This window comes from Chiloscyllium plagiosum, unplaced genomic scaffold (assembly GCF_037043375.1).
Source record: "Chiloscyllium plagiosum isolate Xiang-an unplaced genomic scaffold, Cpla_swu_hap1 HiC_scaffold_19, whole genome shotgun sequence".
Classification (NCBI taxonomy): domain Eukaryota; kingdom Metazoa; phylum Chordata; class Chondrichthyes; order Orectolobiformes; family Hemiscylliidae; genus Chiloscyllium; species Chiloscyllium plagiosum.
In genome coordinates, this window is record NW_028270157.1 from 569,727 (window position 1) to 582,507 (window position 12,781).

Below are 12,781 nucleotides of genomic sequence, written 5' to 3' on the forward strand. Positions count from 1 at the left end.
GAATAACAAGCACTGACATTTACATATAAAATTTCATTCCCCCCAAGTTAGTGCTTCGTCAGTTTAATTTCTCATTGGAAAGCTATAATGTTTACATTTCTGGAAATCACAGAATGTCAGTTTCAAAAACAGGTCTATCATAAATGGATTTTAGCTACAGCTTCAGTGTTACTTCAGGTGCCAGAGCACTTGGTTGCTTTCTAAATATGCAGGTCTTCACAATTCTTGATAAAAGACACAAACCATAAGCCGTAGGAACAGGAGTAAGACATTCACCCCATCAAGTCTGCTCAGCCATTCAGTGAGATTATGGCTGATCTAATAATTCGCAATACCACATCCCTGCCTTTACCCCAAACCCTGATTCCCTTCCTCATTAAAATCTGCCTATTTCAGTCCTGACCCAGCTTCCACAATCCTTTTTGGGGTTCCACAGATTCATTGCCAGCTGAGGTACGAAACTCCTCTTCATCTCCGATATATGATCCCTTACTCTGAGATTACACCCCGATTCGAGATTCTCCCACAGGAGAAACAACTTTGTGTGTCTACCCTGTCAAGTCCCCTTGTCAAGGCCCCTTGTCTTGTGCATTTCATAAGGTCACTTTTCAATTACAATTTACTTCTCAATCTCTCATCAGAAGGTGCTCCTTACTCATATAAGCCTTGTGAACCTTCTCTGATCTGATTCCAATGCAGGATATCTTTCTTTCGGTAAAATGCCAAAACTGTTCACAGTATTCCAGCTGTAGTATATTTTTAGCAAAACCACTCTACTTTTATACACCATTCTTTTTGAAATGCTAACAAAATGCGTGAAACACTTCTGTAGCCATTTAATATCAAGTGCCAAAAGAACCACTTACTGGTCATGTTCTGGATTTTGAAGAGCATTTGCTCGCAGTAGACCAAAAAGCGCCACGTGGCAGTTTTCTGAGGTGTATGGATCAGATTCTTTGCCTTCTCTAATCATGGTTCGCTTAAGGAGACTTGAACACTTCAGTGCAAGTTCCAAAGCATCCATCCAACATCTTCCTGCAAAGGTTTGAAAGGTTTGAAAGGTGTGTTAAAACTTGAAAAATCAGGTGGTGAAGAACTGAACAGTGGATCACACGTCTGTCTTTATTTCTAAGCTTTTATGCATGGAAATAAATTACATATTGTCAATTTCTGACCAAACTTCTCCTTGAATGAACAAGTGTAACACACCACCTGAACATAATTAACCCCTCGTGCAACTGGAGATCGATGTCCAGTGGCCTACCATGGGGGGCGGTACTGGCTCCCTTATTGTTCGTGATATATACATAAATAATATAGATGAGAATGTGAATGGATGCTAAGTAAGCTTGCAGATGACTCGAAGATTGGCCAGGTGGTTGACAGTAAAAAAGATATGGAGGATTTAGGTATGAGGAAAGATTGGAGAGACTGAATTTGTTTGCGCTGGAACACAGGAGATTGAGGGGCGACCTGATAGAAGGTTGTGAATGGCATGAATAGAGTGGAAAGTATGAATTTTTATCCCTGGGTGGAAGGATCAATTCCTCGGAGACACAGGTTCAAGGTGCAAGGAGGGAGGGGGACATTTAAAAGAGATGTGAGAGGCAGGTTTTTCACACAAAGGGTGGTGAGTGCCTGGAATGCATTGCCAGAGGTGGTGGTGGAAGCAGACACTATAGCAGCATTCAAGAAACACTTGGACGAATACATGAACAGGAAGGGAATAGAGGGATATGGATACTATAAGTGAAGACAGTTTCATGTGGCAGAGCGAAATGTGGCGACACAGGCTTGGAGGGCCGAAGGGCCTGTTCCTGTGCTACTTTGTTGTTCTTTGTTCTTCAGGTCTAAGGTTACAAGAGAATATAAATGGATTGGCCAGTGGACAGATCAGTGGTGGATGGAATTTAACCCTGATAAGTGTAAGGTAATGCACTTGAGAAGAAGAAACAAAATAAGAGAGTACTTAATGAATAGCAGGACATTGAAGCTCAGAGGAATAGAGGGACCTTGGGATTCCCGGAGACAAACGCGTTGATCAAGTTCAATAACTCAAAGTGAAATACCACAATGTACTGAAAATAAGCATATGTATAATTAGAGATTGGAGATCTTTTGACACAGTGGTAGTGTCCCTACGTCTGAGCCAACAGGCTCAGGGTCAAATTCCAGCTTTTGCAGAGGTGTGCAATAACATTGTTGAACAGATAGAAAATATCTATCTCAGCACTTATATAAATAACTTAGATGTAAACATAGGAGGTATAGTTACTAAGTTTGCAGAAAATACCAAAATTGAAAGTGTAGTGCACAGTGAAGAAGGTTGCCTCAGAGTACAACAGGATCTTGATCAGATAGGCCAATGGGCTGAGGAGTGGCAGATGGGAGTTTAATTTAGATAAATGCGAGGTGCTGCATTTTGGGAAAGCAATTCAGAGAAGGACTTATACACTTCATGTTAAGGTCCTGAAGTGTGTTGCTGAACAAATAGAACTTGGAGTCCAGGTTCATGTTTCCTTGAAAGTAGAGTCGCAGGTAGATAGGATAATGAAGAAGGCGTTCCATATGCTTTCCTTTATTGGTCAAGAGTACTGAACATTGGACTTGGGAGATCATGTTGCTGCTGTACAGGACAATGGTTAGGCCACTTTTGGAACATTTTGTGCAATTCTGGTCTCCTTCCTATTGGAAGGATGTTGTGAAACCTGAAAGGGTTCAGTAAAGATTTTTAAGGATGTTGCGATGGTTGGAGGATTTGAGCTATAGGGAGAAGCTGAATAGGCTGGAACTGTTTTCCCTGGAACATCGGAGGCTGAGGGGTGACTTGAAAGAGTTTATAAAATCATAGCGCACAGAACAATTAATATAGGATAGGCCCATCGGCCCTCAATGATGCGCCGACCTGTGGAACCAATCTGAAGCCTACCTATCCTACACTAGTCCATTTTCATCTATACGTTTATCCAATGACCATTTAAATGTCCTTCAAGTTGGGAGTCTACGACTGTTGCAGGCAGTGCATTCCATGCCCCTACTACTCTCTGAGTAAAAATACCACCTCTGATATCTGTCCTATATCTATCACCCCTCAATTTAAAGCTATCTTCCGTCATGCTAGCCATCACCATCCAAGGAAAAAGGCTCTCCCTGTCCACCCTATCTAACCTCTGATTATCTTATGTCTCAATTAAGTCACGTCTCAACATTCTGCTCTCTAATGAAAACAGCCTCAAGTCCCTCAGCCTTACCTCATAAGACCTTCCCTTCATAGCAGGCATCATCCTAGTAAATCTCCTCTGAATCCTTTCCAAAGCTTCCACATCCTTCCTATAATGTGGTGACCAGAGCTGTATGCAATACTCCAAGTGCAGCCGCACCAGATGTTTGTACAGCTACAGCATGACCTCATGGCTCCAAAAATCAATCCCTCTACCAATAAAAGTTAACACACTATATGCCTTCTTAACAACCTTATCAACTTGGATGGCAAGTTTCAGGGATTGAGGTACATGGACATAGAGGTCACTCTGCTCATCTACACTACCAAGAATCTTACCATTAGCCCAGTATTTTTTATTCCTGTTACTCCTTCCAAAGTGAATCACCTGACACCTTTCTGCATTAAACTCCATTTGCCAACTTCAGCCCAGCTCTGCAGTTTATCTATGTCACTCTGTAACCTGCAAGATCCTTCAGCATTATCCACAACTCCACCGACCTTAGTGTCATCTGCAAATTTACCAACCCATCCTTCTATGCCCTCATCTAGGTCATTTACAAAAACGACAAACAGCAGAGGACCCAACACCGACCTTTGCAATACACCATTAGTAACTGAACTCCAGGACGATCATTTCTCATCAACGACCACCCTCTGTCTTCTTTCAGCCAGCCAATGTCTGAACCAAACCGCTAAATCACCCTCAATCCCATTCCTCCGCATGTTGTGCAATAGTGTACCATGGGGAACTTTATCAAACGCCTTAGTGAAATCTATATACAGCACATCAACCTCATCCACCTGTTTGGTCACCTTCTCAAAGAACTTAATAAGGTTTGTGAGGCACGACCTACTCTTCGCAAAACAGTGTTGACCATCTCTAATCAACTTATTCCTTTCTAGATGATTATAAATCCTATCTCTTATAACCTTTTCCAACACTTTACCCACAACTGAAGTAAGGCTCACTGGTCTATAATTACCAGGGTTGTCTCTACTCCCCTTCTTGAACAAGGGGACAACATTTGCTATCCTCCAGTCTTCTGGCACTATTCCTGGAGACAAAGCCAAAGGGTTTGCAATCTCCTCTTTGGCTTCCCAGATAATCAAAGGATAAATCCCATCTGGTACAGGGGACTTATCTATTTTCTCACTTTCCAGAATTGCTAACACCTCCTCCTTGTGAACCTCAATCCTGTCGGGTCCAGTAGCCTGTATCAGTATTCTCCTCAACGACCATGTTTTTTTCCAGTGTGAATAGTGATGGAAAAGATTCATTTAGTGCTCCCTCTATCTCCTCAGGCTCCACACACAACTTTCCAATACTATCCTTGACTGGCCCTAATCTTTCTCTAGTCATTATTTTATTCCTGATATACCTATAGAAAGATTTAGGATTTTCCTTGATCCTATTTGCCAATGACATCTCATGTTCCCTCCTCATTCGTTGTAGCTCTCTCTTTTTAGGTCTTTCCTGGCTAACTTGTAACTCTCAAGCACCCTGACTGAGCTTTCATGTCTCATCCTAACATAATCCTTTATCTTCCTCCTGACAAGAGATTTTTGTCATTTATCTCAAGAGGGTTGGAATATAAAAGCACCGTTGTGCTACTGAGACTTTATAAAGCTCTGGTTAGGCCCCATTTGGAGTACTGTGTCCAGTTTTGGTCCCCACACCTCAGGAAGGACATACTGGCACTGGAGCGTGTCCAGCAGAGATTCACACGGATGATCCCTGGAATGGTAGGTCTAACATATGAGGAACGGCTGAGGATCCTGGGATTGTATTCATTGGAGTTTAGAAGACTAAGGGGAGATCTATTAGAAACTTACAAGATAATACATGGCTTGGAAAGGGTGGATGCTAGGAAATTGTTTTAGACGAGGAGACTAGGACCTGTGGACACAGCCTTAGAATTAGAGGGGGTAAATTCAGAACACCGTGTGGGCAGCACGGTGGCACAGTGGTTAGCACTGCTGCCTCACAGCGCCGGAGACCCGGGTTCAATTCCCGACTCAGGCGACTAACTGTGTGGAGTTTGCACATTCTCCCCGTGTCTGCGTGGGTTTCCTCCGGGTGCTCCGGTTTCCTCCCACAGTCCAAAAAGATGTGCGGGTCAGGTGAATTGGCCATGCTAAATTGCCCATAGTGTTAGGTTAAAGGGGTAAATGTAGGGGTATGGGTGGGTTGCGCTTCGGCGGGTCGGTGTGGACTTGTTGGGCCGAAGGGCCTGTTTCCACACTGTAAGTAATCTAATCTAATCTAATCTAATCTAATCTAATCTAATCTAAACAGAAATGTGGAGACTGTGGAATTCATTGTCACAGAGTGCAGTGGAGGCCGGGACGCTAAATATCTTCAAGGCAGAGATTGATAAATTCTTGATGTCACAAGGAATTAAGGGCTACGGGGAGAATGCTGGTAAGTGGAGTTGAAATGCACATCAGCCATGATTGAATGGCGGAGTGGACTCGATGGGCCGAATGGCCTTACTTCCACTCCTATGTCTTATGGTCTTATTCAACTTCTTTAGTAAACCACGGCTCCCTCACTCGACAACTTCTTCCCTGCCTGACAGGTACATACTTATCAAGGACACGCAGTAGCTGTTCCTTGAATAAGCTCCACATTTCAATTGTGCCCATCCCTGCAGTTTCCTTCCCCATTCTAAGCATCCTAAATCTAGCCTAATCGCATCATAATTGCCTTTCCCTCAGCTATAATTCTTGCCCAGCTATAACTATCCCTTTCCATCATGAGGGACATGGATAGGATAAATAGACAAAGTCTTTTCCCTGTGGTAGGGGAGTCCAGAACTCGAGGGCATAGGTTTAGGGTGAGAGGGGAAACATTTAAAAGGGACCTAAAGGGCAACTTTCTCACAAAGAGCATGATGTGTGTATGGAATCAGCTGCCAGAGGAAGCAGTGGAGGCTGGCACAATTACAACAATTAAAAGGCATCTGGATGGGTGTATGAATAGGAAGGGTTGAGAGGTAAATGAGCGAAATGCTGGCAAATGGGGCTTCATTAGGTTAGGATATCTGGTCGACATGGTCTGTTTCTGTGCTGTACATTCCTATGACTTTATAATTAACAGGGCACATAGGACTGAGATGATTATAGCCATGGACTGCCTGGAAAGTTGAATTTTCTGGAGGGTGGTTTCACCACCTGTGTGAAGGACAGATTGTTGGCCTTGTGCTATGCCATAAAAGTCTCATGGGGCATGCCAGGTTATTTTGGTGGTAGTTTTCCAGATTTTTGATGTGGCACATCTCAAAGGCCCAGAATTCTGGACTATACAGCACACTGAAGAGCACAATGACCTGTTGGAGTTTTATTTTATTTCTCAATTTAATGTCATGCCATGCTGCTTTCAGCATACTTATTGAGTTGGCTGTTGGCTGGATTTGCTTTCTGGGAAAAAAAATCACTGCTTGAGACAACACATTACAAACCTTTGAGAATTTTATCCAGAACCTTGTAAATGATGGAATCAGTGGCTATGTCTGAAGCTTCATAGCCTGCCCTTACTGCTGCTTGAACTGCAAATCTGGTCTTGGTGAAACCTATTTCGAGATCAAATGTTTTGTTACCACTCAAGAATTTGTTTGTCACAGTCCAAACACAGTCCCTCCTCTATTGACAGCTAGGACACAGTCACCTGCATACAGAAACTGTCTGATTACTGCCTTTGGGACCCTGATGGAGGTATGCAGTCGAGGAGAATTGAACTGCTTTCCTTGAATTGAATCTAATGTTCATGCTTGCAGGCATGTCTCTGGAGTTTCCTTCAGTATTACAGCAAAGAAGATATTGAAGAATTAGTGTGCACATGCATCCTTGATGCACAAAAGGCAGCAGATCGCTCATCACAGGAGCTAACACATCCAGCCATGTGATCATGTATTTGGTTCAGGATTTTGACAAACATATTCAATGATACTAGCTTGCACGTGATCATACATCACTGTTGAAGAACACCTGAAGATTCTAAAAGACACCCTCATACAAACAGGATACAATGCTCAACTCATCAATCGACAGTTCCAACATGCCACAGGAAAGAAACTGTAATGACCTCGTCAGAGGACAGACATGGGACATGACCGATTGAATACCCTTCATCATTCAGTACTTCCCTGTACCTAAGAAACTACACCATCTTCTTTGCAGCCTTCCATACGTCATCGATGACGATGAATATCTGGCCAAGATCATCCATACGCCTCCGCTTCTCAACTTCAAACAACTGCCAAACCTTAAACAGACCATCATTCGCAGCAAACTTCCCAACCTTTAGTATATTAACATAGACATAGACATAGAAGAATACAGCGCAGTACAGGCCCTTTGGCCCTCGATGTTGCGCCGATCCAAGCCCACCTAACCTATACTAACCCACTATCCTCCATATACCTATCCAATGCCCGCTTAAATGCCCATAAAGAGGGAGAGTCCACCACTGCTACTGGCAGGGCATTCCATGAACTTACGACTCGCTGAGTGAAGAACCTATCCCTAACTTCAGTCCTATATCTACCCTCCCTTAATTTAAAGCTATGCCCCCTTGTAATACCCGACTCCATACGCGGGAAAAGGTTCACACTGTCAACCCTATCTAACCCCCTAATCATCTTGTACACCTCAATCAAGTCACCCCTAAACCTTCTTTTCTCTAATGAAAACAGCCCCAAGTGTCTCAATCTTTCCTCATACGATCTTCCTTCCATACCAGGCAACATCCTGGTAAACCTCCTCTGCACCCGTTCCAGTGCCTCCACATCCTTCCTATAGTATGGCGACCAAAACTGCACACAATATTCCAGATGCGGCCGCACCAGAGTCTTATACAACTGCATCATGACCTCAGGACTCCGGAACTCAATTCCTCTTCCAATAAAAGCCAGTACGCCATATGCCTTCCTCACTGCACTATTTACCTGGGTGGCAACTTTCAGAGATCTGTGTACATGGACACCAAGATCCCTCTGCTCATCCACACTACCAAGTATCCGACCATTAGCCCAGTACCCCATCTTTTTGTTTTTCTTCCCAAAGTGAATCACCTCACACTTAGCTACATTGAATTCCATTTGCCACCTTTCTGCCCAGCTCTGCAGCTTCTCTATATCCTGCTGTAACCTGCCACATCCTTCCTCACTGTCAACAACTCCTCCGACTTTCGTATCATCCGCAAACTTGCTCACCCAACCTTCTAACCCCTCTTCCAGGTCATTTATAAAAATGACAAACAGCAATGGTCCCAAAACAGATCCTTGCGGAACACCGCTAGTGACAGCACTCCATGAAGAAACTTTGCCATCAACTACTACCCTCTGTCTTCTTCCATCCAGCCAATTCCTAATCCAAACCTCCAACTCACCCTCAATGCCATTTCTCCGTATTTTCTGCAGTAGCCTACCATGGGGAACCTTATCAAACGCCTTACTAAAATCCATATATACCACATCTACCGCTTTCCCCTCATCAACCTCCTTCGTCACCTTTTCAAAGAATTCAATAAGGTTTGTGAGGCACGACCTGCCCTTCACAAAACCATGCTGACTATCCTTGATCACATTATTCCTATCCAGATGTGCATAAATCCTATCCCTTACAATTCTCTCTAAGGCTTTGCCCACAACAGAAGTGAGACTCACCGGCCTATAGTTACTAGGGTTATCCCTACTCCCCTTTTTGAACAAGGGAACCACATTTGCTATCCTCCAGTCTTCTGGCACTACTCCAGTAGACAAAGAGGACATAAAAATCAAGGCCAATGGCTCTGCAATCTCCTCCCTTGCTTCCCAGAGAATCCTAGGATAAATGCCATCAGGCCCAGGGGACTTATCTATTTTCACCTTTTCCAGGATTTCCAACACCTCTTCTCTACATACCTCAAAGCTATCCATTCTACTTATTTGTGACTCAGTATTCACATCGACAACAATGCCCAGTTCCTGAGTAAATACTGAAGAAAAGTATTCATTCAGTGTCTCCCCAATCTCTTCCGCCTCCACACGCAACTTCCCACTACTATCCTTGACTGGACCTATTCCTACCCTAGTCATTCTTTTATTCCTAACATACCTATAGAAAGCCTTAGGGTTTTCCCTAATCCTACCGACTAAGGACCTTTCATGTCCCCTCCTTGCTGCTCTTAGCTCTCTCTTCAGGTCCTTCCTGGCTACCCTATAACTCTCAACACCACATAACCCTGACATGGCAACCTCTGAAAGACATGTCAGATCATCGACATGGATACTACCATCACATGTGGGAACACCATTCAACAGAAACACATCACGTGACTCAGCCAATATGTCTACCTCAAAAGCTGCAGGTGAGGATGCCCCAAGGCATGATATATTGGCGTGACCATGCAGATGCTCTGACAACGGATAAAAGGACACTGCACAACAATCGCCAGACAGGAATGTACCCTCCCAGTCGGGGATCACCAGCAGTTAAGGACATTGTGTCTCCAATCTTTGGGTAAGCATCCTCTAAGGTGGAATTCGGGATGCACAACAACGCAGAATCGCCAAGCAGAAATTGATAGCCAAGTTCTGTTACCATGAAAGTGGCCTCAACCATGATCTTGTGTTCATGTTGTGCTACATGTAACCCCACCACACTGTTCTGTATTTGTAAAATCTTCCTTACTATCCTGTTTTGACACCATCACTTTGCTAACTTGTAATGATCTCTCTACCTTAGTTTGTAAAGTTCTGGATTACTTGTTACATTGGTTAGACCCTCGGCATGCTACTCTTATACCTATCAGGTTATTCCAGCTGTTTGGTTTGTCTCCAGCACCACCTTATTTTTAATTTTTTGTAATCATCTCTCTACCTCAATTAATTGGATTATAGGTCATCCCTTCACTTGCTATTCAACTGTTGATACTTAACTCACACCTACTGACATTTTTGATTACCTGCAGAGACATTATTCAGCCTATCAACACTCCACTCACACCATTCGTATGATCTTTTGACCAGTGTCAATAAAATTTTTTCTTCACTTCACCTGATGAAGGAGCGGTGCTCAGAAAGCTTGTGATTTCAAACAAACTTGTTGAACTATAACCTGGGGATCGTGTGACTTCTGACGTTGTCCACCCCTGTCCAACACCGACACCTCCACATCAAAATCATTAAAACCATAAATCTTGCCTCTGGGTTTTATGCATATCCCTAAAGCTCATTGCATTATCCAAATCTAGCTTATGACCTTTCCAACCTCCACTGTGTCAATACACTGAAGGATTTATGCATGCAGCCTCTCCAAACACAAAGTCAGAAATCACTTCTTGGCTCCTCAGGGCTTCTTTTGGGTTCTAACTCAAATACTGAACAGCCTTTGCTGGCGTATTGTATCAAGTTCTGGGTGCAACACTTTAGGAAGAATGCAAAGTTACTGGATACAGTGCAGAAAAGATTCATGAGAATGGTTGCAGGGATAGATAAATTGGAGAATTCGTGACTGCATTCCTTCTGGAAGAGAAGGTTGAGAGAAGCTGTGATAGCAATACTCAAATAATGCAAGACAGAGGAAACAAGGAAAAAGAAGTCCCCATTGGTTCAAAGACCAAGATCCAGAGGGGACACAGACTTAAGTAAACTGGCACAAGAAACGATGATGACATGGAGAAAAACTATTTTTCACATTGCTGAGTGTTTGCTGGAGGCAAGTTCAATTGAGGTTTTCAAATAAGAATGTATTACATAAAAAGGAAAAGTGTGCAAGTTATGGGTGAAGGCTGCAAGTGTCTGTAGGTGAATTGTTATTTCAAACAGCCAGCACAGACACAACAGGCCAAATGGTCTCCTACTGTGTTGTATCATCCTGTGAATCTAAACACACAATTAATACACCTTGTGCATTTATCCAAAATTTTAATAAGACCTAACTTCTTATGATGAATTCTTACCATCAGATTCTGAAGCAGCTCGAAATATCAGGTAACTACTGGGCAGTGGCTGAGTTATGGACCCAACGGTTTCACCTTTAGGACCCTTTAAGACAAAGTTACATTCAGTGGAAGACAGTTTAGGTTCTAAATATTATCTTCATAAAATGAATACATTTACATCACGTACAAAAATTATGTCTCTTTTTATTACAATAATACAGATAATGAGGTTAAAATTCAGTATTACAAATCAGCAAAGGAAAGGATATGAAAGTCAGAAGATTATCCCCACAGTTTTGGGGTCTAGATTGAGGGGCTATAGATGCAAGATTAAGGGGTTACACATACAAGATTATGGTACTCAAAAGACTCCAGAAGGAATTCCTGACACAAACAATGTCTGAGTTAGTGATTGGTTGAGACAGAAGCTGGATCAAAATTGAAAAATAACTTGAATGGGAAAAGGGTGAGTAAATGAGATTAAAGCTACATGCTTGTGTGGAAGGTAAAAACCAACATGGAAAGATTGGGCTATATGGTCTGTTCCCATAGAGTAGTTCCTCTTTATTTCTATACATGACAGGGCTTAGTGGTTAGCACTGCTGCCTCACAGCACCGGGGTCCCAGGTTCAATTCTAGCCTCAGGACACTATGTGGAGTTTGCACATTCTCCCAGTGTCTGCGTGGGTTTCCTCAGGGTGCCCCGGTTTCCTCCCACAGTCCAAAGATGTGCGGGTTAGGTGAACTGGCCATGCCAAATTGCCCATAGTGCTAGGTGCATTAGGGTCTGGGAAATGGGTCTGGGTGGGTTACTCTTCGGAGGGTGGGTGTGGACTGGTTGGGCCGAAAGGCCTGTTTCTGCACTGTAGGGACTTCTTTAAATCAGCAGTGTCTGTCATTAGTGGAGTGGTGGCTGTTGTCAGGCTAAGCTCAGCACAGCCATTGTACAGTATTTTATAAAGTAACAATACCAGTTGAACAGCATTGCTTCAGACCTTTTGACAAATTCAGACACGTGCCAAAAATGAATTAATTGTACTATCTTCATGCCTTAAACCAGAAAACTAAGTGAGTTTGGTAGCAGAGGGGGCAAGTGGAAGAACTAGTGTTTCAAACAATCAACTTTGCAAGTGTGCAGAGGGAATTATTTACTCAAGTTAGTTCATCAGCTATTTTCTGATTTTTGTGCATCAAAGAATTTTGGTCAGCTCAGTTAAAGCTTTTGCCCGAAATGTCGATTTTCCTGCTCTTTGAATGCTGCCTGACCTGCTGTGCTTTTCCAACACTACTCTAATCTAAACTCTGGTTTCCAGCATCGGCAGTCCTCACTTCTGCTCAGTTAAATAACTGGCTTACGAGTACCAACTAACTAGCTAATTAAATATGCAAGAAGCATTTTTAGTTTACCTGTACAAAGGTTGATTGATTTTAATAGCCATCTCAACCCCCAAGTCAGAGCTCTCCCATCACACAGTTGTACGCATACGATTTGCAGTATTTTCCGTAAACCCAGTACAATTGCCCACATTGTTGTCAATATGGAATTTAGATTATGATTTAGATTACATTACAGTGTGGAAACAGGCCCTTCGGCCCAACAAGTCCACACCGACCCGCCGAAGCGCAACCCACCC

General features: G+C 43.0%; 1 protein-coding gene across 11 annotated transcripts in view; it reads right to left on the reverse strand.

Moving 5' to 3' along the window:
- The window catches only part of osbpl8 (oxysterol binding protein-like 8), a 432,009-nt gene that overhangs the window by 149,789 nt on the left and 269,439 nt on the right, over positions 1 to 12,781 (reverse strand). For all 11 annotated transcript variants that reach the window (XM_043708784.2, XM_087996947.1, XM_043708789.2 and 8 more), the window contains 2 exons: positions 11,166 to 11,250; positions 867 to 1,035 (listed from right to left, as the gene is read on the reverse strand). In XM_043708784.2, coding sequence (XP_043564719.1) covers positions 867 to 1,035; positions 11,166 to 11,250 — 254 coding nt within the window. The remainder of the gene's footprint in view (positions 1 to 866; positions 1,036 to 11,165; positions 11,251 to 12,781) is intronic.